Genomic DNA, 25,513 nt, shown 5'->3' on the forward strand with positions numbered 1-25,513 from the left:
AAGTCCCCAGCCCCCTTTTTTTTTTTTTTTTTAATTTATTTATTATATATAAGTACTCTGTAGCTGTCTTCAGACATACAAGAAGAGGGCCTCAGATCTCATTACAGATGGTTGTGAGCCACTGTGTGGTTGCTGGGGTTTGAACTCAGGACCTTTAGAAGCACAGTCAGTGCTCTAACCACTGAGCCATCTCTCCAGCCCGAGACAGTCCCTCAATGTAGCACAAGCTGGTCTAAAAGTTACTGTGTTCAAAGTTAGCCTCTGGCCCCCAGGTACTAGGATTTTAGAGGTAGACCCCTCTGTGTGGCTTGAACTTAGAGTTTTTTTCTTTTTTGTTTTCTTTTTTTTTTTCTATTTTTTCTTGTTTTTGTTGAGGTAGGGTCTCTCTGTGTAGCATTGGCTATTCTGGCACTCACTCCATAGACCAGACTGCCCTTGAACGCAGAGACTTCTGCCTCTGCCTCTGAGAGCTGGGATTAAAGGTGTACATCACCACTGCCTGTCGAATTTAGGTCTTTTATATCACCCCCCAGCTTCCTTATAGAGCCACAGACATGTTCCCACCTCTCTTTCTCAGATCTCCACATACATCACAGTGCCCCCATCCCCACTGATCCAGACCCTGGTGCAAGGGAACATCCTGGTGAGCGATGACGTGCTCATGTCTGCCATGTCAGCCTTCACCTCCCTGGACCAGCCAATGCCTCAAGGACCCTCCCCTGTGCAGGTAAGGAGGCAGAGGCGGGGCTTTCCCTGGGGCTCTACTTTTTCTTCTCCCAATGGTGGGGAGTGACTCCAGGGCCTAGTTACGTTTCTCAAGAGTTTAATTCCAGGCTTGAAAACCAACTCCTGTGAAACCAGAATATTATAGAAGAAAATGGCCTTAGCTCCAGTTCCCCTACATGGAAGGGACTCTCTGCCTTCTCTGACCAGCCCTGCAGAGCAAGGGATCCTTGACAACCACTTTCCAGCTATTTTAAGTTCCATTTCTATTCTTGACCCAATGCTAGCAATAGAAAATATAGTGTCTCCTTGAGATTTTCTAGTGCACATAGGTGACCATGCTCTCAGAAGCCCCTGTTACATTGTAGTAAGTGACTGCTCTGTGGTCACTGCCCTGGGAAATGTCCCAAAGTCAGTCTTGAGTCATCAATCGAGAGCCAGTCCAGCTTTATGAACTTTTGTTTTGTTTTCTTTTGTTTGTTTGTTTGTAATACCCTTGTTAGGCCTCCTCCGTTGACCTGTGTATGCCCAAGGCAGGCTAGCCTAGCCAACCATAGAGAAGAGCAATCACAGCCCCCAGCCGATGTCCCTTGAAATTCTCCCAGGTCTTCGTTTCCTTCCTTCCCTGTCTCAGTGCCATCCTCTGAGCTGCCCAGTGGGTTGGTGTCCTTTCCACAAGCTGGCGAACGAGACACTTCAATGCTGCCATTTTCTCTTCTGATTGCAGAACAGCTTGAACATGCATCCTGTGCCCAATTACCTCACCCAGCCTCCACCCCCTCCTCCACCCCCTCCACCCCTGCCCCCGCCCCCCCAGCCTCCCCCTCCCCCACCCCAGACCCTGGGTCCTTCTGGGCGCTCCAACCCTGTTGGGAACAGCGTGGTGGAGGTGTACAGTGCTGCTGCTCCCATGGCGGGGAACGGAACGGTGGACATTCAGGCACTGGGGATGCAGCCATACCCACCCCTGGAGGTGAGCAGAGGCAGTGGTGTGGTGGGGGCGGTCAGGGGAACTGGGCACGGTCATCATGGGGAACAGAAGCAGCCCCAAGCCTTTCCTCCTGAGTACCAGTATAGGGGGAGGAGGGCTGTAATCAAAGCGTGCAGTCTACAGATAGAACATGCAAACTGCGTGAGGCCACTTAGGACTGAGGAGCAGAGTCTGGGTTTAAACCCAGACAGCCCAGCTCCAATGCTACCTCATAAAGCCCCTCCTCCCCTTTCTTTCTCTTATTTAGTGAATGGGGGGCATGTGTGTGGAAGTCACAGGACAACTTGTGAGAGTCCATTCTCTCCCACTCCGTGGGCTCTGGGGATCCAACCTAGGTCATGAGTCTTGGCAGCAAAGGCCTTTACCCACTGAGCCATCTTTTTTTTTTTCCTTTTCTTTTTTCTGGAGCTGGGGACTGAACCCAGGGCCTTGCGCTTGCTAGGCAAGCGCTCTACCACTGAGCTAAATCCCCAACCCCTTCCACTGAGCCATCTTACTGGCCCACTTCGTGAAGTTCTAAGGGGTCTTGGGAGTACTTGGCCTACGTGAGCCAGGGGCAAACTTTGGTGGTGATGGAATGGCAGTGGTTAAAGCAGCTAGGGCCATAGTGAAGGTCCATGGGCAGGAAGCTATCCTGTCCCTTCAAAGGCTCTCCCCTGTCACAGTGCTGTCCTTCTAGGTGCCAAATCAGTGTGTGGAGGCTCCAGTGTACCCCACACCCCCGGTGTACAGCCCTGGCAAGCAGGAATTCAAACCCAAAGGACCCAACTCCACTGCCCCCATGACCAGTGCAACTGGGAGCACGGTGGCCACCTTTGACCCCCCACCGACGCTGAAGACCAGACGTGCTAAAGGTGCCAGTGGACTCCCAGAAGGTTGGCCACCCACCAGACGTGGGCGTCTTTCCTTGGCATTGGCTTCCCCACAGGTTGCTTGGTTCTGGTCTTTGCTGTTAAAACAGTTAGGGTTGAGTTTGGTGGCATATATTGGAAAAGTTGAAATGGCAGTGACTTAGGATGGTGAGGATTTTCTTTCCTTAGACCAGAAGCAGAAAATCTGGGAAGTCTGCGTCACTGTCACCAAGCACCCATGCTACTTTTGTTGTTCTGTTTCTCTGTCTCTAGAGCATGTTTTCTAGGGACGTGGTTTATCACGGTGCCCTGTCACCTAGGTAGGTTGCCGAAATGCCAGTCATCAGTTTCATATTCCAGAGAGTAAGAAAGAGGAGGAAGAGGAAGAGAAGGGTAAAGGGTACCTCCCAGCTTCCAGAAGTTCTAGATGGCACCGTTCCGTATATAGCCGTGTGGCCCTGCTTAGCTGCAAAGAAAGTTAGGAAACATTTAACTTAGCCAGGAACCCTAACTACCCTCTGACTTAGGGGATACTGGAGGGAGGAGATGGAACTGGCTATCGGTTACACCTGTGTGATCCTCCCCCCTCCCAGAGACGCTAAGTGTGGCATCAGAGAAGCGAGGCAGAACCAGGGAGTGGATGTGGTGGGGAAGGAACTGGGAATTTCTTTCTTTTTTTTTTTTTTTTTAAAGATTTATTTATTTTGTATATGAGTACACTGTAGCTGTCTTCTGACACACCAGAAGAGGGCATCAGATTCCATTACAGATGGTTGTGAGCCACCATGTGGTTGATGGGACTTGAACTCAGGACCTCTGGAAGAGCAGTCAGTGCTCTTAACCACTGAGCCATCTCTCCAACCCCCTGAACTGGGAATTTCTTAAGGGCTTCCCTTTCAACCTATTCCCTATCCCTTCTTAGCATCTGTGCATTACCTTCTGGGGATTTAGGTCCCTGTCCAGGGTCTCCCCTGTTGTCACTCACAGTTTAATGGAGAAACAGCAGGCTAGAAAAGGACACACCTTCATTTCTGGAGGGAAGGAAGTAGTCATACTGGTACCTGGGGACAAACTTCCCAGGCAGGGGAATGAATGCAGGTCCTGAGGTAATAAGACCATGTGTGCGGACATCATGAGTAGCAAGAAGTCCATTGCAAGATGGAGGAAATGCTGCAGTTGGCAGGGGCAGAGGGTGTGGAGTCCTCAAGGCCATGGCAGAGCAGGTGGACTTCATCATGAGGCAGAGGCAGCCTTTGAGAGAGCTTTGTCTGTTCCCTTCAGAGCAAGGCTTGGACTTTCCCTCTCGCACTGTCTGTGTGTAGACAGAGATGTCTCCAAGGTGCAGCCCTGTCTGACCCCAGGGACAGGGGAGAAGCCATTGGAGCCTCCCCAGTTCCCTCTGCTGGGTCCTCAGCCTAACCATTCCTTTCCTCCATTGTCTCCCAGCTGCAGGGAAGCCAAAGGCTCAGAAACTCAAGTGCTCCTACTGTGACAAGTCGTTCACCAAAAACTTTGACCTTCAGCAGCACGTCCGAAGGTAGCCCTGGGGGCAGCGCTGGGGGGGCAGCATGGGGCAGCATGGGCCAGGCAGCAAGGGGGGTGGGCAGCACAGGCCAGGCGAGGAGGCAGTGAGGAGGCAGCAAGGCTTCCTTCTCAGGCCTCCTGGCCATCTGTGGGCGGGCAGTACAGAGGAGGAGGGTTTCTACATTCTTCTCAGATTGGGGTGGGGGGCTGGTGGGAGGGGTGGGGGGAGTGGGGGGAGTGGAGGGTCCTGAGCATAATCACTGAGACAGGAAGATTGGCAGCTCTGTGTGGGCAGGCACTCTTAACAGAGAGCATCTTCACACACACACACACACACACACACACACACACATTGCCAAATGTTGCCAAAAGTAAACTAGATGTCATCGAGACCATTCAGCACTAGTGGAAATGTTCAAATTGGCACTGTTAACCTTGTATGGCTGTTAGAGCCTGGCTAGTGCAGCTAAAAATCGGAACTTTTAAATTCCACCTAATGACGAAGCTAAGTGTGACTAGTCCCAAACATCTCCCTTATTACATGGCGCCCTTTGGATCCTAAATGACATTGTTGTTATTTAGTCCCTGCATTTTCTTTTTTTTTTTTTTTTTTTTTTTTTTTTTTTTTTTTTTCTCATTAAACTTGTTTTAATGGTCTCAAAATTCTGTGACAGATTTTTGGTCAAGTTGTTTCCATTAAAAAGTACTGATTTTGAAAACTAATAACTTAAAACTGCCACACACAAAAAAAAATGGTCCACAAAACATTCTTTCCTTCTGAAGGTTTTACGATGCATTGTTATCATTAACCAGTCTTTTACTATTAAACTTAAATGGCCAATTGAGACAAACAGTTCTGAGACCGTTCTTCCACCACTGATTAAGACTGGGGTGGCAGGTGTTAGGGATAATATTCATTTAGCCTTCTGAGCTTTCTGGGCAGACTTGGTGACTTTGCCAGCTCCTGCAGCCTTCTTGTCCACGGCTTTGATGACACCCACAGCAACTGTCTGCCTCATGTCACGAACAGCAAAACGACCAAGTGGAGGGTAGTCAGAGAAGCTTTCAACACACATGGGCTTGCCAGGGACCATGTCAACAATGGCAGCATCACCAGACTTCAAGAATTTGGGGCCAGCTTCCAGCTTCTTACCAGAACGACGATCGATCTTCTCTTTAAGCTCGGCAAACTTGCATGCTATGTGGGCCGTGTGGCAGTCCAGAACAGGGGCATAGCCAGCACTGATCTGGCCTGGATGGTTCAGGATAATCACCTGAGCAGTGAAGCCAGCTGCTTCCATTGGTGGGTCATTTTTGCTGTCCCCAGCAACATTGTCACGTCTAACGTCTTTGACAGACACGTTCTTTACGTTGAAGCCTACATTGTCCCCAGGCAGAGCTTCACTCAAAGCTTCATGGTGCATTTCCACAGACTTGACTTCAGTTGTTACATTGACTGGAGCAAAGGTAACCACCATACCAGGTTTGAGAACACCAGTTTCCACTCGGCCCACAGGGACAGTGCCAATGCCGCCAATTTTATAGACATCCTGGAGGGGCAGTCGCAGAGGCTTGTCAGTTGGACGAGTTGGCGGCAGAATGCAGTCCAAAGCTTCCAGCAGCGTGGTGCCACTGGCACTGCCATCTTTGCGGGTGACTTTCCATCCCTTGAACCACGGCATATTAGCACTTGGCTCCAGCATGTTGTCACCATTCCAACCAGAAATTGGCACAAATGCTACTGTGTCAGGGTTGTAGCCAATTTTCTTAATGTAGGTGCTGACTTCCTTAACGATTTCCTCGTATCTCTTCTGACTGTATGGTGGCTCGGTGGAATCCATTTTGTTGACACCAACAATTAGCTGTTTCACACCCAAAGTGTAAGCCAGAAGAGCATGCTCACGGGTCTGCCCGTTCTTGGAGATACCAGCTTCAAATTCCCCAACACCAGCAGCAACAATCAGGACAGCGCAGTCAGCCTGAGATGTGCCCGTAATCATGTTCTTGATGAAGTCTCTGTGTCCTGTAGTCCCTGCATTTTCAATACATTGGTACTCACTAGAAGTGGTTTTTCCTTTTTAAAGCCTGTGGGACTTTTTGGTTTTAGTTTTTGTGTGAGTACACTGTAGCTGTCTTCAGACACACCAGAAGAGGGCATCGGATCCCATTACAGATGGTTGTGAGCCACCATGTGGTTGCTGGGAATTGAACTCAGGACCTCTGGAAGAGCAGTCAGTGCTCTAACCGCTGAGCCATCTCTCCAGCCTGAGGCTTCACTCTTTAAAATTATTTTGAAAGCTGGGCTTGGTGGCGCACCCCTTTAATCCCAGCACTCAGGAGACACAGGCAGGCGGATCTGTGTGAGTTTCAGACCAGTGTGGTCTACCTAGTAAGCTCCAGGCCAGCCAGAATTATATGGTGAGACTCTGTCTCCAAAGGGGAAAAAAAAAGACTTTAAGTTTTGAAAAAGTGTGTTGAGAGGATTTATCGGCCCAGCACGTGCTTAGTGTCTGAAAGACCCTGGTTCAGTCAGTCCCCAGCATCACAAAACAATAGGAAGTTGACTTTGCTGGATGAGGTAATGCGCTGTGTAATGAGGTAATGCGCTGTGTAATCCTGGTATTTGGAATATTGATGATCATAAATTGAAGGCTGCTCTCCTTGATGGCATTCAAGGTCATCCTTAGCTACAAAGCAAGTTCTAGGGTGACCTGGGCTACATGAGACCTTGTCTCAAAAAAAAAATTGTTTTTTGAAGAAAATGTTAGGATAGTACTACATGAATATTTTCTTGGGGACTGGAGAGGTGGCTCTGAGGTTGTGAGCACCGTCTGCTCTTTCAGAGGACCCAGATTCAATTTCTAGCCCTATCTGTGACTCCAGTTCCGAAGGACCCAGTCCCCGCTTCTGACCTCCGTAGGCACCAGGCACACATGTGGTACACAGACATGTATGTAATCAAAACAGCCATATACATAAAATAAAAACAAGTCTTAAAGAAAAAATGTTTCCTCCCAAAGCTGCAGGTTCTGACTTAGTGTAGTGCTCTCGCTAGCATGTAGGAGGTCTGTGGTCCAGTCCCTGTAAGGGCAAACAAGCGAACAAAAGAGTAAATGCCAATTATTAACTAATAAACAAATGTGGCAGGCACTGAGCTGAGGCTGTGCTTGGGCCAAGGAGATAGATAGTTCAGTAGGTAAAGGGATTTGCCAAGCCTAAGAACCTGGGTTAATTTCTGGGGATTTTCTACCACATGGTAGGTAAAGAAAACCCCCACAAGACGTTCTTTGACCTCCAAGTATATGCTGTGGCACCTTCATGCTTACGCACGCGCGCACCCACCCACACACACACACACACACACACACATACACACACACACACACACACACACACAGAGTTTCCTACTTGATGCTTTAAAGGTTAGGAAATCTGTCATCCCAGACTGAGGTAGCCAAGGAGAGGATCTGCTCATTGAGAGCTTAGGAGCCGTCTTTCCACCTTTGGTGTAGCTGCCACACTGGGAGAGCGGGTCTTCATGGTGTCAGAGTGATGACACCAGTAACTCTGTGATGACCAGTAACGTCTCTGGGCCCTCCTGGTGACTGTGAGCCCCTGGGTGGAGGCCATGTCCCTGTTTGTACACAGGAATGCTGACTAACCTTGTTCCTACAGCCACACGGGGGAAAAGCCCTTCCAGTGCATTGCATGTGGCCGTGCCTTTGCCCAGAAGTCTAACGTCAAGAAGCACATGCAAACTCATAAGGTGTGGCCTCCAGGGAGAAGTGGTGGCACAGTTTCCCGAAACTCTGTGACGGTACAAGTCATGGCTTTGAACCCCAACAGGCAAGAGGAGGAAGACACAGGTGGGTGGATTGGGAGGAGCTGGGCCACTCTTCCCACTCATCCCCTCTGATGCTTCAGAGTGTTGTCCGACGACGTCGTGGGAACCGAACCCAGGGTCTGTTGTATTCCAGAGCAGAGCTGTACATGCAATACATGCTCAGTCCCAGCCTCATAGGTTTTGTTGCTAGTTGGGTGGCCTCTGTGACTTCTCTGGGCCTCAGAGAAACTACTTTCTCTATGAAATGGGACCTAGCGAGCTGGGTGAGGTCTCCGCGTGTCATCCTGGTCTTGGAGAAGCTAAGGATGGATCAGGAGTTGGCAGTCGGCCTCTGTTACATAGAGATTATGAGTCCAGTCTGTGCTATACAGCAGCCTATCTAAACAAGGGAGCACGGGGGAAAGGAAGGACGCCAAGTATGTAATATGTGCGCCATTACTCTAATGCTGTGTCCAGGGCAGACATCACTCACTAATTACTTACTATCTCTTTCTCTCTGGCTGAGCCTGAATCCCACATTAGAATCTATGTCCTCCCTCCCTTCCTCCCTCCCTCCCTCCCTCCCTCCCTCCCTTCCTTCTGTCCTCCCTCTCACTGTGCCCTCCCCCTCCCCTGGGTCTCATGTAGCCTAGACTGGCTTAGAACATGCTGTATAGCTGAAAGTGGCCTTGAACACCTGATCTCCCTCCTCCACCTTCTGAGTGCTATTATGGACCTGTGCTATTTCACCTAGTTCTATGTAGTGCCAGAAGCTGAACCCAGGGTGTCGTTTGTTCAGGGCTCTTGATGTCAGGGAGAGGGCAGGGTGGCCTAATTAGCAAAGATGGAGCAAAGGTAAGTGTCCCAGTTAGGAAGGCCTAGGAGGCAGTCTGAGTGTGCATAGAAGTCTTCAGTGTCTAATGACCACGGAGAGGGCAAAGGTAAGGAGAGGAACGGAGGTCACTGGCTGTCTCTCAGTCAGAATGTACGTCAGGGCTGTGGATGTAACTTAGGCTAGAGTGTTTGCCTCCCACAGGATGCCCTGGGCTCAGTCCCCAACAGTATATAAACTGAGCAGGGTGGGTGTTGGGAGAGAGTGCAGGAGGATTAGAGGTTCAAGGCTGGGGCTGGAGAGATGGCTCAGTGGTTAAGAGCATTGATGCTCTTCTAGAAGTGCTGAGTTCAATTCCCAACAACCACATGGTGGCTCACAACCATCTGTAATGGGATCCGATGCCCTCTTCTGGAGTATCCAAGCAGAGAACAGTGTACTCATATACATAGAATAAATTAATTTTAAAAAACAAAACCAAACCAGAAGTTCAAGGTCCCTTTTAGCTACATAGCATATTTGAGGCCGACCTGGACTACATGAGACCCTGTCTTGGGGAAAAAAAAGTGTGTTAGTATTTTAGCCTCTTGTCTGGTGGTGCTAGAGTTGGAGTGCAGCCTTGAACACATCGTCTGGGAGCAAGTCTGCAGTCCGTGTCCCAGGAGCCTTCCTGTGTGGGATGGCTCTTGTCCTGCCTCACTCAAAACCCTTCCCTGTGACTTCTTTCTCTCTCTGCGTAGGGTTGGGTCAGTCCCTGTCCAGCACCACGCAGCCCCAGGCCTTGCCCACGGCAGGAGAGGAGGAAGGCAACAAGCCAGAGGCCAAGCAGGTGGTTCTCATCGACAGCTCCTACCTGTGTCAGTTCTGCCCCAGCAAGTTCAGCACCTACTTTCAGCTCAAGTCCCACATGATCCAGCACAAGAAGGAGCAGGTGGGTGGGAGGAAAGCAGAGGGCGGGCACAGCTCCCCATTTATGAGCTTGATGACACTGGGGTCACCCCTGCTGCCTGGAAAGGGACAGGGCTGAGCCCAGCCTTTCCCATGGCTCGCTGTCCTCAGGGCAGATTCCTGGCAGAAGGGAGCAGTGATTAGGTTAGAGACCTTTGAGTTAGCTGGTGTAAATGGTGAGGGACATTGTGTATGATATAGCAGGAGGCGGAGCCAGGGCAGTAGCTCAGCTCAGCATCAAGGGCGGTGGTTATCCTACTGTGGGCGTGGCTTTTCTTTTTTTAAGTAACAGGTTATGGTTGTGTAGCCCAGGCTGACTAGAACTGGCCACGTAGACCAGGCTAGCCTCAAATTTGCAAAGATCTGCCTGCTTCGGCCTCCTGGGTGCTGGGATTAAAGAGCATCGCTATGCCCGAATGCTGTTTCCAACCTTTGTTTATTTAATATGTGTGTGCACACGCACGCATGAGCACACGCTCGCACAAGCGCCAAGGAGAATGTGAAGGTTAGAAGACAACTGTAGGAGGTGGTTCTCTCCCGGAAATTGAAGTCGGGTCAGGTTGTCAAGTTCAGCGTCACCTGATTTACCTTCTGAGCCGCCTCACGTGACAGGGTTATTCTTCATCGAAAATCCAGTCTTTTTTTTTTTTTTTTTTTTTTTCCCGGAGCTGGGGACCGAACCCAGGGCCTTGCGCTTCCTAGGCAAGCGCTCTACCACTGAGCTAAATCCCCAACCCCCAGTCTTAGTGTTTCTTATGAGCAGTGGAAACCTTTCCTAGAATTCTCTGCATCTCTTATGGATCAGAGACAGGTTTTTTGTTTTTTGTTTGTTTTTTTTTCTATTTTTCAGAGCTGGGGACCGAACCCAGGGCCTTGCGCTTGCTAGGCAAGCGCTCTACCACTGAGCTAAATCCCCAACCCCAGAGACAGTTTTGTTTCGTTTTGTTTAAAGACAAGTGCTCTTGGGGGTCGGAGAGATGGCTCAGTGGTTAAGAGCACTGTCTGCTCTTCCAGAGGCCCTGAGTTCAATTCCCAGCAATCACATGGTGGCTCACAACCATCTGTAATGGGACGTGATGCCCTCTTCTGGTGTGTCTGAGGACAGCTACAGTGTACTTATATATATATATATATACATACATACATAATTCTTTAAAAAAAAAGACAAGCACTCTCAAAACCAAGCAGCGGCTCGGTGGTTAGGTGCACTGAGCTCAGTTCCTAGCACCCACACCAGGGGATAGCACCCTCTTCTAGCCTTTGAGCCACCTGTACTGGCATGTGCATGCACATGTGTGTGCTGAGACTGGCCTTGAACTGATCTTCCAAGCACCGAGGTTGTGAGTGTGTGTGCCTGTCTATGAGGTGTCAGAGCGCTTCCTGCATGGTAGGTAAGCCTGCTACCGACTGAGCCAAGTGATGAGCGGTGTCCCCAGCTCCAGAGCCCTTATCACTGTTAATGTGCTGCTCTTATCAAATAGAGGACTATTAATATGTGTATAGTAATAGAAGGCTGGCCAGCAGTTAGGGCTTTATTTCTCTCTTATCACAGTAGGCCAGAAATGAGCAGTATTGGGCTTGGATAGCAGGCTAGGTGTATCACCGTGGGCCAGGCTTCTGACTCTATTCTCCAGAGTCTTTGGCTTGCGGTATTCACCCTCGAAGAAGCTGCAGGTCAGTCACGATGACTCCATCTGTTACATTTATATGCCACTCAAGATAAATGCAAAAAAATAGAAGGGTTCCTGCCAGCAGGCTTTCGCCATCTTGTTTCAGGAGGGATGATGTCCCCAGAGACCATTGCCTGCATATCATTGCCAAGGAAGGAGACGCAGGTTGTCACGGGGGTGAAGGGTGTTTACCCAGTCTGTTGCTACCCTGGGGGAACTAGAGTCGTAATTAAGGATAAAGAGAACTTGGCATTGTGTGGGCACCTGAGGAATACGGATGACTACTAGAATTTTCAAAATACTGCAAGCGTATTTGTTATAGACTTGACATCAAACATGTCAGACTGTCACACAGTTCATGAAAGGAGAGGTGGAAATGATCATCCAGTTCACACAGTATATGACACCTGTCTCTACACTTAACTGTCCCCCATCAGACTGCTAAGCCAGATGCAGATTCTATTAATGTCTCATCTGTAGCCTTTGGAGTTAACTCTTCTATCTGACAAAAAAAAAAGTCTCTCCCCTTAAGGATTGGGGACATGTACAAGACCCCGAGTTACATCCTAACATCACACATGTGCTCTCAAAAATCATTTATATCAGATTATATGTCACTTACAAATTAACATTGAACTTGAGAGTCTGGGTCCTAAGTCAATAGTAAATAGTCAAGACCAGCCATGTCCCCGAGGAGCAAGAGGACTCTGGGGAAGTTTGTTGGGTAGCGGTTCTAAAGGCGGTCCCCAGACTAGCATACCCTAAGAGTCATGTGTTTGGGCCCTCTCCACCTGCCAGGTCAGAGATCCTGATGGAGGTGCCTCTCAAATATTTCTTTTCTTTTTCTTTTTTTAATATGCAGCCTCACGTAGCTCAGGCTGGCTGCAAACTCACCATGTAGCTAAAAATGATGTTTTTTAATGTTTAAAGACTTATCTATTTTTGTTTATGAATGTTTTGATTGTGTGTATGTATGCATGCATACTGTACCATGTGTATGCCTGGTGCTCTGGAAGTCAGAAAAGGCATTGAATCCCCTGCAATCAGAGCTCTGGGTGGTTATGGACTACTGTGTGGGAGCTGGGACTTGAACCTGGGTCCTCTGCAAGAGCAACACATGCTCCTAACGACCCTAATGGCTGAGATATCACTCCAGCCCCTACTGATCGTGATCTTGGGGTCCAGACCTTCCTGCCTTTTCTTCCCAAGTGCTGGAGTCACAGGTGTGTACCACTGCCCTCAGCTAGGATGTCCACTTGTTCTGAGAGTCGGGACATGATTCCGGGTGACATTCAAAGGGCAAAGCGTCATCCCTTTGCTGCATTCCCAGGTCTTGGGTAATTTTTACAGAAACATTCAAGCTTCACAAAGCCTAAAGGAGGGATAGCTGGCCAAAAGAAGAGAATCCTTTAACCACAGTGAAGCCAGGAGCTGAGCTAGTGTCACCCCTGTGATCCTCAGGAGGCTCATACAGGAGGATGTCAATTCAAGGCCTGACTGAGCCACGGAGTGAGTTCAAAGCCAGCCTGGGCAGACTTAGTGAGCTCCTGTATCAAAATAAGAACCAAGAAGAGAGATAAGAGATAGAACTCGAAGGCAGCTTACTTGCCCAGCACCCGGAGGCTCTGGTTGCCTCTGTGGTTGGCAGGTTGTCCACAGCGGTCACAAGGCTGTGGCAGCAGTAGAGGCCACTCCCACTGTTCTCACCTTCCAGTGTCTCCCCTCAAGGTGTACAAGTGCGTGGTCAAAAGCTGTGCCCAGATGTTCCCCAAGCTGGACACCTTTCTGGAGCACATCAGAAGCCACCAGGAGGAGCTGAGCTATCGCTGCCATCTCTGTAGCAAGGACTTCCCCTCCCTGTATGACCTGGGCGTGCACCAGTACTCTCACAGTCTCCTGCCGCAGCACAGCCCCAGGAAGGACAGCACCGTCTACAAGTATGTACCATGCCACCAGCCACGCTGGCCTGGAGGGCAGGGAGCCCCGGACTCAGACTGCTCAGGTTAAATGACGCATCTCGGAGGCAGTCTGAGGCTGAAAGCCAAGGTCCTGCCTGGAGGGTTTGAGTGTTGGTACGAATAGAAAAATGAAACGGCCAGTCATTTAGCATAGAAAAGGGTAACTGGGGGCTGGGGATTTAGCTCAGTGGTAGAGCGCTTACCTAGGAAGCGCAAGGCCCTGGGTTCGGTCCCCAGCTCCGAAAAAAAGAACCAAAAAAAAAAAAAAGAAAGAAAGAAAGAAAGAAAAGGGTAACTGAGCCAGAAAGATGGCTCAGCGAGAGAATGCTTGCTACTAGCCTAGGTTTGATCCCTAAGACCCGACACGACTAAGGGAAAGAACTCACTTCCTCAAAGTTGTCCTCTCATCCCCACTGCCAAGTGCACACACAAAATACATACATACATACATACATACATTCATACATACATACATACATTCATACATACATACTACATACATACATACATACATACATACATACATACATACATACATACATACATAATGTTTAGGGCTGGAGAGATGGTTCAGTGGGTGGGTAAGAGTATTTGAAGAGGTCCTGGGTTCAGTTCCCAGCACTTACCTTGTTGTTCAGAACTGCCTTTTACAAAAGAGGTATCTGGTGCCCTCTTCTGGCCACTGTGGGCTCCTGTAGGCACAAGATGCCTATAAACTCATGCCGGCCACACAGGAAACAGTCTTGAAAACTGGTGTTCTGGGTTGTCAGAAATGAGGTCACCACATAGATCTTCAGCTCTTTGTCCCTGAGGCTGTCGGGCTTGTCTTCACTCCTCCCTAGAGCACCTCCCAGTGTTTTCTGGGTCTTCTTTATAGAGGGTGCATTCAGCAGGCACCTACCGTCAATTTTTGCCCTTCGGGTTTTTCCTGTCCATCTGCTGGCTGCTGGTTAGAAGCAGGTGTTTTGCAAACAGTCCCAAGTCTGTGGGAACAGGTAAGGACAGGTATCTGTCTGGGACGCCTTCAGCTAAATGTTTTGATGTTGGTATGGCTTTGCATATCTATACAAACTTATGCCTGTAGGGATCTGGTAGGTGGTCTCTCTCGCCTCAGAAACCTCTGGGTGAGGCTTCTGGAATGAAGATAAGTGAAGATCCCTCAGGGCAGGTGTGTGAACCAGCTCAGGATGCAGCTGCTTCAGAGTTGCCCAAGAGTCACGATAAGGACTATGGCGCTACCTGCCAAGGCTCACATCCCACAGCCTTGGGCTGAATGAAGCCTGACTTTCGGGACCTTAATTTTCTCACATGTGATAAGGAGGTTCTAATGGTGCTTAGCCTATTAGAACGAGTCTCCCCTCCCTCAACTCGCCTCCCACTCAGTATCTCCCGTAGTCCTGGCTGATTTCTCTGCACAACTAAGGGTGACCCTGGTCTTCACTTCTCTCAAGTACTCTTATGTAGCAGGCTGGCCGTGAACTCTCCACTGCTAGTTCAGTTATAGCCCTGCTCCTTCTGCCTCCATTTTGTTTCCAAGTGTAAGCCGGCCGACCTTGAGCTCACTGGAGCTGAGGCTTACATTGCGTTTGAAGTGACCCTCTTACCTCGGCTTCCTGAGAGAGTTGGAATTCTAGGCCAGGGCCACTGTGCCCAGCTTTCTCCTGGACTCTCAGTAGGGTCCAGTAAGAGAGAACTCTATTGAGCACGATCCTGGGAACCCGTAGGTGCTCAGTATAGATTGCTACCGTCCTTCTTGCTGTACTGTTCACTTGTGTCCAGAGACCCAAAGCGACAACAGCTTCATGGAAAGCTCTGCCTCTCAGTAGGTAGACTAAGCTTGTGTGGTGGCCCTGGCAGTTGGTCGCTGCGTGTCCTTAGAGTTAAGCTGACTTGGCCTGCCCATGGAATGTCCCCAAGCCACTGAAGTGACTCCAGCTCCACAACTCACTGTATTTGGTTCTTTGGTCATTTGCTTTTTTGGTTTTGTTGTTTGTCTGAGTCATCGGGGTGTTGCTACATGGCCCTGACTGGCTGGAGCTTGGTATGCAGATGAGGCCAGCCTTCATTCACAGCATGTTACCCAGGTGCTGGATTATCACACCTAGCACCCCTCCCTTTTTTTTCCTTTTGAAAATCTGATGTATTGCCTGGTGTCACAGCACATGTAACCCAGCATTAAGGAATTGGAGGCAGGAATTCTAGGCCTCAACTGTATAGAAATTTGAAACCAGCTTGGGCTTCCTGAGACCTTGTCTCAAAAAAAATAAATTATTGGGCTGGAGCGATGGCTCAGTGGTTAAGGACACTGGCTGCTCTTCCAGAGGTCACGGGTTCAATTGCTAACACCCACATGGCAGCTCACAGCTGTCTGCAAAGCCAGAGGAGGCCACATCCTCACACAGACACACATGCAGGCCAAATACCAATGCACAGGAAATAAAAATAAATATTTAAAAAAATTATTGATAGTATTTTCTCCCTAGTTACAAAAAGGCATTGTTCAACCAACCAGAGCTTCCAGGGACTAAACCACTACCAAAAGACTATATATACTTGGACCGGCCCAGGGCTCCAACTGCATATGTAGCAGAGAATAGCCTTGTTGGGGCACCAGGGGAAGGGGAAGGAAGCACTTGGTTCTGCCAAGGTTGGACCCCCAGTGCAGGGGAATATGGGGGGACAGCAATAAGGGGGATGTATAGGGGGAATACCCGTATGGGGGAGGGGGAGGGGGAGGGGAGGGAATGGGGCTTATGGACAGGAAACCGGGAAGGGAAATAACATTTGAAATGTAAGTAAAGGGTTGGGGATTTAGCTCAGTGGTAGGGCGCTTGCCTAGGAAGGGCAAGGCCCTGGGTTCGGTCCCCAGCTCCGAAAAAAGAAAAAAAAAAAGAAATGTAAGTAAATATATCTAATAAAAAATTTAAAAAAAAAACCGCATTCTTGTTAAATACAGAAAAAGGATTTTTTTTTTTTTTTTAATTTTTGAGAATGTAGTCAGGGATAACCCGAATACCCGGCATCCTGTCTGTACCCTGAGCCACTGGGATAATAGGTATGGCCCATGTCCCCGAGATGTTTTTCTTTAAATTAAAAAAGAAAATGTTATTGTTGTTTACCCATGGAAACCTGAAGAGGGCATTGACTCCCCTGAAACTAGAGATACAGACAGTTGTGAGCCGCCATTGTCTGTGCCATTGAACCCAGGTCCTTTGGGAGAGCAGCCAGTGCTCTTAACCACTGAGCCCTGGTTTTCATTTTTATAGGTGTCATCTGGCTTCCCTGGGGGATAGGGACCTCAGGGTAAAGATGAGGCAGGAAAGCCAGAGAGGCTCGCACACACGTCTCAGCAGCTCAGCTGACAGCAGAGAATGTCAGACAAGAGTGGACACCTTGAGAACGAAGGGCGCATGGGCTTTCGCCTCCTTAAGTTGGTTTTGGGGAAGCAGGGAACTTGCTAGAGCTCATCTCTCTCTTCTTTCCCGCCTAGGTGTGTCAAGTGTGTCAACAAATACTCCACCCCTGAGGCCTTGGAGCACCACGTACAGACGGCCACTCATAGCTTCCCCTGCCCACACTGCCAGAAGGTAGGTGTCACAGCATTTCCCTCAGAGGAGGCCCGGAGAGGGACAGTGAGGTGACTTAGTCTAGGATGCCACCATGTTCACAGAGGCATTGGCACCGGACTTGGGTCCTGAAGGATGAATAGGAGTTTATGAGCAAGAAAAAAGTCCTTTGTGAAGAACAGCATGGGTGGGAACACGGTTCGGGGTATGCTTTGACTGGGCTCACAGGTGCTTAGAGAGCTGAGTGGTCTGGGGATTAGGTCTGACACTCTGGCCTCCAGCCCCCAGCGGGGCTAAATGATGTTTCTAAGAAGCTAGAAACCAGGGTCCCAGAGGGTAGAAGGTCTGGGAAGGGGTTCTGGAGCTACCAAGGTCTTCCTCTAGGTCTTCCCTTGTGAACGCTACCTGCGGCGTCACTTACCCACCCACGGCAGTGGTGGCCGGTTCAGGTGCCAGATCTGTAAGAAGTTCTTCCGGAAGGAGCACTACCTCAAGCTGCACGCCCACATCCACTCAGGTGGGTGCGCCGCTCACCTGTGCCCCGCCCACCCCTTTCCTGTCTGGCCTGCCCCTCTGTTTCCATCCTGCTGGCTCTTCTCTGAATCCTTCTTCCTCCTCTCCACAGACTGCCACTCACCTGTCTCACCTGTGGTCACCCGGTTCCCTCCACCTCACCTGTGGTCACCCGGTTCCTTCCACCTCACCTGGGAACACAGGGTTCCCACCCCCTCACTTGGGGACACGGGGTTCCCACCACCTCATCTGGGAACATGGGGTTCCCTCCACCTCACCTGTGCTCACTGAGTTCTTTTTTTTTTTTTTTTTCTTTTTTTCGGAGCTGGGGACCGAACCCAGGGCCTTGCGCTTGCTAGGCAAGCGCTCTACCACTGAGCTAAATCCCCAACCCCGGTCACTGAGTTCTTAACACCTTGAGAGTAGAGGTGAGTCCCAGAGGCAAGTGGAGGGACTTTGGCTCTGCTCTCTGGGTGCCAGCCCTACTGGATTATTACCTGATGGGTGTAGGGTGACCATCCTCCTGCAAATTCCTACCCTCTTCCTAGGTTTCCAGCTTGAGGTATAATAAAAAAATTTTTTAATCATTAAACTTCCTTGGAGGGAGAGACATATCAAACATAGCCAAGGCTAGCCTTGCATTCCTGATCTTACACCTTTCTAACTCGAGTGCTGGAATTATGGGTCTGTACCACAGGGTTCAGGTTTTTTTGTTTTGTTTTGTTTTTAGTGTGTGTGTGTGTGTGTGTGTGTGTGTGTGTATCCTCACACTTGTGTAGCAAGCATTTACCCATGGAGCCATGCCAACACCAGAGTTAAATTTTATCTTTAAAATAAGTACTGGCTGGGGGTGGTGTACACATGCAATCCTGGCTACTCAGGAGGCTGAGATGGGAGGAGCCAGGGGTTTGAGATAAGCCTGGGTAATAGAATGAGTCTCCCTTTCAACACAGTACCAGACAAAAATAAATCCCTACAAGCTACCACCTGCAGGTCATATATAGTACTCCCAATCCCCTACCCAGTAACTGCAGCTACTGTCTAGATAGAGTGACTATAGTTTAACAGATTTAAAAAAAAAGATTTACTTATATATCTGTGTGAGTGTATGCCATGTACATGCAGTACCTGATGAGACCAGAGAGGGCGCCACAAGCAGTTGTGCGCTGCCCAGCAGTGGTGTGGGATTTTCCTGGCAAGCATCAAGCCTTGAGGTCCATGGTGACATATTACTGTAATACTAACACTTAGGAAGGCTGACGAGGGAGGGCTGGGCATTCCAATCCAGCATGGGCTACACAGTGAACACTTGTCTCAAAGCCCAAACAAAACCCCTCCAAATTCTCTGTGCCAAGTCAGGAAGAGTAAGAAAAGCCAGTTGGGGGAGGAGCTTGGCCCTAAATTAAGCTTCCTCTTGGTGGGACCCATGTGGTGTCCCCATGTCATGTCTCTATAGGTGAGAAGCCCTACAAATGCTCAGTGTGTGAGTCTGCGTTCAACCGCAAAGACAAGCTCAAGAGACACATGCTGATCCACGAGCCCTTCAAGAAGTACAAATGTCCCTTCTCGTAAGTAGAGGCGCCATAATGGGGCTGGAGTTAGATTACTTTAGAGGGGCCAATATGGAGGGCTGGGCTGAGGGCCTCCCTTCGTGTGTCTTGTTCGGACCCTGCCTACCTCACTCCCCAACCTGCTTAGCCCTTTGATTGACAAAGGCTGGTGCAGGAACTGGTGAGAGGATTCCTGTTCCCACATTCCAGTAACTGATGGCTTTGGGTTCTAGGATGCACACAGGCTGCAGTAAGGAGTTCAACCGGCAGGACAAGCTGAAAGCTCACATCCTCTCCCACGCTGGTAAGAGGCTTAGGGACTGGCTAAGATGATTCTCTGAGATCGAGCCATCAGCAGGAAGGAAGAGAGGACGCCTGTGTGAGACATATCATGGGTGTCTTTCTACTTACCGCTCCTGAGAGCTAGAAGCCAGATCTGTGTTGGGGACCTTGGGGTACAGAGGTAAATTAGATGCCACTCCAGTCCCAGAGGAAGTAGTTGTGAGAATAGGCAGCTGAACTGGATTATTTGCAGGGACATAGAGGTGTGTGTTGGTGCCATCCAAGATGTAGCCCATGGGTAGCCTGGGAAGGCAGGACAGAGCTCTCCAAGCCACCTTCCCAGGGGAGATGAGTATCAGCATCTCATCTTCTGCCGATGCCCACCCCCCATATTCTCTGTCCACACCCACCCACACCCATGTTCATGACACCCCCACCCCCACTGTCCATCCCCACCCCCACCTCCACTGTCCATCCTCATCCCCACACCCACTGTCCATCCCCACCCCCACCTCCACTGTCCATCCCCACCCCCCCTCCACTGTCCATCCTCACCCCCACCTCCACTGCCCATCCTCACCCCCACACCCGCTGTCCATCCTCACCCCCACCTCCACTGTCCATCCCCACCCCCACCTCCACTGTCCATCCTCACCCCCACACCCGCTGTCCATCCCCACACCCACACCCGCTGTCCATCCTCACCCCCACACCCGCTGTCCATCCCCACCCCCACACCCGCTGTCCATCCCCATACCCGCTGTCCATCCTCACCCCCACCTCCACTGTCCATCCCCACCCCCTCCTCCACTGTCCATCCTCACCCCCACACCCGCTGTCCATCCCCACCCCCACCTCCACTGTCCATTCTCACCCCCACCTCCACTGTCCATCCCCACCCCCACACCCGCTGTCCATCCTCACCCCCACACCCGCTGTCCATCCTCATCCCCACACCCGCTGTCCATCCTCATCCCCACACCCGCTGTCCATCCCCACCCCCACACCCGCTGTCCATCCTCACCCCCACACCCGCTGTCCATCCTCATCCCCACACCCGCTGTCCATCCTCACCTCTACATCCATGTTAAGTCAGTGAAGCATCTTCCCCATAGAGTAACAACCAAAAATGTCTCCAAAAGTTTCCTTGGAGATGAAATTGCTCCTGTTAAAAGCTTGAAAATGGGGGAGTAAACTGGGAACGTAGCTCAGTGTGTAGAGCACCTGCCCAGCATCCATGAGGCCCGTGGTTTGATCCCCAACAACACATAAACTAAGCAATGCTAGCCACCAACTGTAGTTCCAGCCCTTGAAAGACAGAAGCAAGAGGATCAGGAGTTCAAGCTCAAAGCCAGCCTGAAGCCGAGTGGCACATCTTTAATCCCAGCACTTGGGAGGCAGAGGCAGTTGGGTTTCTGAGTCTGAGGCCAGCCCGGTCCTCAGAGTGAGTTCTAGGACAGCCAGGGTTACAAGAGTGGAACCCAGTCTCAAACAAAACAAAAAAAAAGCCATCTTGAGCTACATGGGAGAGAGTGGATCAAGGCTTTTGACATCTTGGCTCTGAGCCCACTGGGTAGGTCTCAGGCAAGTGGCTTCCCCTTTCTGGACCCCAGCCCCAGAAAGCATTTACTGAAGGAGCCTGGCCTTCAGTGTGGGAATCTGGGAAGTGTCCCACAGGGCTCAGGCCTGAGGAGAGAGATCAGGAAAACTTTCCTGGAAGAGAGAACAGCGAGTACAGGCCCCTTGGATAGGGAGAGACCAGAGGGAGGGAGGGGCCCAAGCTCAAGGCAAAGGGTTGAGGAGGGGCTGGCACACTACATCCTGTTGTGTAGGACCCAGGCCTCAGCAGGGTTTAGGCAGCAAGCTTTCTACTCTTTTGTGCCTTAGGAAGACATCTCTCTATCCCACTGTGATGGTCTGAGGGGCAGAGGTGAGGCCTGCAGCCTAGAAGAAGTGGCTGTGCCTAGTCATCCAGGTGGGAGGCGGTGTGACCTACAGAGTTCACCAAGGTTTAGGGATTTAGCAAATTAATTCAGACCCGGAAAGGCAAGTACAAAGAGAGGCCATGGGGCAGGGAGCAGCACAGAGTGGAGGAGTGAGTGGCAGGGAACAATGGAGAAGCAACAATGGAGCTCGCTGAGGTCCAACCACACGGATGCTTGTAGAGCCTGCAGGCATTCCCAGGTGGGACATGTGCAGGGTGAGGTGGGCCATGCCTCTCCCTGATGGCTCCTCATTCCCCAGGCCTGAAGCTCCACAAGTGTGGGCTGTGCAGCAAGTCCTTCAGCCGGCGAGCCCACTTGGCAGAGCACCAACGCGCTCACACGGGCAACTACAAGTTCCGCTGCGCAGGCTGTGCCAAGGGCTTCTCACGACACAAATACCTCAAGGATCACCGCTGCCGCCTGGGCCCCTCGAAGGACAAGGACCTGCAAACCCGGCGGCCTCCCCGGAGGAGAGCAACAGCTCGTGGTGCTGGCAACATCGCCAGCGTGCATAAGGAGGAGAACCCCTTGCCGGATCCGCTGGGGCTGGAGGAGCTAAAGGCCGCAGGACCCTCTCCTGAGGCTGCCCCTGGCAAGCCACCCTTTGAGCAGGACGCTGTGTTGTCCATTGTGGTGGGCGGGGACCCGGAGCTCGTGGTGCCCGGTCACACTGAGGGTCTGGGCTCCAACCTGGCACTTGCCGAGTTGCAGGCTGGAACCGAGGGAGGGTGTGCCATGCTCGCTGTCCCAGTCTACATCCAGGCCTCAGAGTAACCGAGCTGGACTTGCTGAAAGTGGGGTGGGGGAAAAGTGCATTGGCCCAATCCCTTTTGGAAGTTACTGTATCAACCTTGTTGGCTGCTGTCCTCCTCCGCCCCTCGATTGTCTGGAGAAACCTGCAGCACTTATAGGGTCTGAGGCAGGCGCCATCGCTCCAGGGCATAGCAGTGGTAAGAGACAAGGCCAGAGCATGAAGTGCCCAGGGGGCTGGCTGATGATGGAGGCTGGTACTTGGGCATCCTCCAAGAGAAGGTAGGGTGATCCCACCCACCTATCCAGGTTACCTGGGGTGGCCTCAGGTCGTGCTGCCATTTGGGATGCTAGCTGGATGTGGCTGGAGTCCTTGTATGTTGAACCATTACTAAAACACTTCCCAATGAGTGGGTCCTCTGAGGACTGTATGAGGTGCGTATGTGAGAGGCACTCAGCCCAGGGCTAAGGCTGTAGCTACCAGCCAGCCCTTGGCTTCAGACTCACCAGTGTGATCTGAGCAGGGCACTTAACCTCTTTCTGCTCAGAGCTCCTCACCTGTACAACAGGACTTCATACAGCACTACCTCCTAGAGTGTCCCGGGGACATAGTCTGCTACGATGTGCAAAGGGCTGGGCAGAGTACCCATGACCTGGAAAGTGCTCAGTAAATCTCAATAAATGTTTTTACCGACGACATGAGTCCAAACCACTGTTCTGCGCCTTTCCTAGCCCCAAGGTGGCACCACTCTCCCCAAAGCACAGGCCTTGTAGCCCTCATCTGACCAAGGAGAGTCAGTAGGCTTCCCCGATCAGTCTAACTCCAGCAGTCCTCAGCACTCAGGAAGCTGAGGCAGGAGGATTTTGAGTTTCAGGTCAGCCTGGGTTACAGGCTTCTGACCCCCTCTTTCCCATGGGTGCAGACCTGGAACTCCCCAGGTGTTTCTCACATAGCATAGTTTAGACAAATGGCCTGTGTTGTGGTAAAAATTAAAAAGGAACATTTTCTATTAGTTCCTGTGATCTGGATCCGCTCACTTCAGCTGCTACTCTGCCACGGGGTCCACAAGCTGCCCCACTCTCGGCTGTCTCCCTTTAGCCGCCCTCTCCACGAGGTCCCCCAGGCAGTGGTTACTACTCCTGGCTGTGTGTGCAGGCACTCTCTCTCTCTGTCTCTCTCTGTCTCTCTCTCTCTCACACACACACACACACATACACACACACACACACACACACACACACACACACACACACACACACACACCTACCTCATTCTGTGGCCTGCGCCTTCTCACTCCTTGAAGAGAACCAGATCCGCATGCTCCAACGGCCTCCCAGCCATTTCTTTCACACGCTGTCCTCTTTAGCGAGGTAAAATCAAAGTTCCAGAAACTTATAATTTAGCAAATGATTTACATGTTAAATTCTCAATCCACATTCATCTACACAATAAATTCACTGCCCATTGATAAAGATATAAACTGCCCACCTAGACAAGATAAAATCGATCTAGTCCACCTAAATCTGAACCATCCTCCTCCGTAGACTCCATTTTTTTTTAAAGATTTATTCATTTATTATATGTAAGTACACTGTAGCTGTCTTCAGATACACCAGAAGAGGGAATCGGATCTCTTTACAGATGGTTGTGAGCCACCATGTGGTTGCTGGGAATTGAACTCATGACCTCTGGAAGAGCAGTCGGGTGCTCTTAACCACTGAGCCATCTCTCCAGCCCCGTAGACTCCATTTTAATCTCTCTCCTCCCTCCCCTCTCCCACCTTACAAAGACTTTGTCCCCACCCCACTCTCTACTGTCCAATCATGTATCACCTCAACATCAACCTACAGCCTGGGGGAGAGGTTTATACTTGTGTGTAGAATCCTGGGTCTTTTCCCTCTTGCTGTGAATTCTCTAGATAGAAGCCCCAATCCCTGCGTCCCTACCTCCCGTGGTCCCCTCCAGTCTGGGCTGGTCCAGGTGGGTGGCAAGCCAGGACCACTGTGAGGCAGGAGGAGAAAAAGGTCCCAAATTCATGTTTTCTCATTTCTCTCCACAGCCATCCTCAGGGCCACACTGTTTCTGTTCTAGAGGGAGAAACTGAGGCCCAGAAGGACCAAGGCAGGGCAATCGGGTTGACTATTTGATGGCTGAGTTTCTTAGATGCCTGGCATGATCCTCAGACCTCTGTGTTAAGTCCCGAGGCTGGAGCTTGGAGCCATGCCTGACTTCCCATGTGCTTAAGGGGGTAGGAAGTGACAAGAGGGACAACACCAATGTGTCCCTGTTTGCAAAAGTGCCAGAGGACTGGCGGGGACAGGAATTCTTGAAGAGGGGACATTTGAGCTGGGGTTTTGTTTTGGTTTATACAGCTGGCTGACTGATAGATGGATGGATGGATAGCTGCATGGATGAATGGATGGATGGGTGGGTGGATGACTTTCTGAGACAAGACCTCACTCTGCATCTCAGGCTAGCCTGGAACTCACTGTATAACCCAACCTGGCTTCAAACTCCTGAAAGTCATCTTATCTCAACCTCCCAAGTATGAGATCGAGGAGGCAGGTCTGGGGCTGGTGAATGGCCCAGGGTGACTAAAGATTGTGGGAGGTGACAGTGGCTGGTTCTATAAGCCTTCATGACATGACCCTGCTCAGCTGCTCATGCCACGTAGTCTCAATCTGTCAGGTGATGCTAGTGCTTTCCTGGGTGTGCAGCTGAGGAAGCAGAGGCACAGGAAGGCCGGTAAGCTGCAGAGCTGAGAGTTGAGCCAGCCTGGCCTGTCTGCACATGCTCCTAGCCACATTGCGCCATATGAGTTGGTGGTGAAGGAGCAGAACCTTGGGAGTTAAAGAGTTTGGCTTTCATTCTCTACACATCAAGGAGTCATGGGAGGCAGAAAACCTGATTTCAGACGGAAGCTTGGACACTGAAGGAGATGTTAACACTCCTGTGTCCACACACCTCGAGAGCTCTGTGCCCACCAGAAGTGCAGCCTCCTGTGCACATATTTGCCAGGAATGGTGGAAAGTCGCATACTTGCCATAAGCTTGGTGTTGTTCCAACACTCAAGTTAGGAGTTGCCTCTAATCCAGTTTTGCTGCTGAGATAGGGCAGTGGGGGTATCGAGGGATATCAGACCAAAGCCATGTGGCAGATAGGTGGCAGATAGGTGGCAGATAGGTGGCAGAGGCAGGTCACAGAATAAGGCAGGTTTGGGGTAGGGCTGTGGGAGGGAAGCTGGACAGTTGGCTGGCACACATACTCCTAGGTTAGCAGATAGGAAACTGAGCTCCAGAGGAAGGAAAGCCCTTCTTCAAGGGACAGAGAATTGGTGGCAGGGGATCCAAAGCAGCTTGAAGAGCCCCAGGTTGCGGGACACTGGGGTGTTGAGAGGCTGAGTATCCGGGCCCCACCCCAATCCAGAGAGACCACAACCTGGCATGAGACCGGGCTGTGTTTGAATCCTGGCCCCTTCTGGACTGTGGCGAATTCTCAACTCCCGCAGTTTAAGGGAAGAACCGAGTCCTACTCGATGGGGTTAAT

General features: G+C 50.7%; 1 protein-coding gene and 1 pseudogene across 4 annotated transcripts in view; one reads left to right on the plus strand and one right to left on the minus strand.

Annotated features, from left to right (window-relative positions):
• Zfp341 (zinc finger protein 341) overlaps positions 1–22,663 on the plus strand; it is a 33,433-nt gene extending 10,770 nt beyond the window's left edge. The window contains 12 exon segments of one of the 3 annotated variants that reach the window (NM_001430392.1): positions 578–727; positions 1,451–1,696; positions 2,394–2,589; positions 4,012–4,102; positions 7,765–7,955; positions 9,485–9,675; positions 13,091–13,299; positions 16,811–16,907; positions 17,271–17,403; positions 18,856–18,967; positions 19,183–19,253; positions 21,476–22,663. In NM_001430392.1, the coding sequence (NP_001417321.1) occupies positions 578–727; positions 1,451–1,696; positions 2,394–2,589; positions 4,012–4,102; positions 7,765–7,955; positions 9,485–9,675; positions 13,091–13,299; positions 16,811–16,907; positions 17,271–17,403; positions 18,856–18,967; positions 19,183–19,253; positions 21,476–21,990 (2,202 nt within the window). In that variant the 3' untranslated portion in view covers positions 21,991–22,663. 3 annotated transcript variants of the gene reach the window in all.
• Eef1a1l2 (eukaryotic translation elongation factor 1 alpha 1 like 2) lies at positions 4,680–6,112 on the minus strand (annotated as a pseudogene). The gene has a single exon (XR_015684734.1). The product of XR_015684734.1 is annotated as a eukaryotic translation elongation factor 1 alpha 1 like 2 (transcript).
• Positions 22,664–25,513: the final 2,850 nt, after the last annotated feature.

This window comes from Rattus norvegicus, chromosome 3, assembly GCF_021556685.1.
Source record: "Rattus norvegicus strain SHRSP/BbbUtx chromosome 3, alternate assembly SHRSP_T2T, whole genome shotgun sequence".
NCBI classification, from domain to species: domain Eukaryota; kingdom Metazoa; phylum Chordata; class Mammalia; order Rodentia; family Muridae; genus Rattus; species Rattus norvegicus.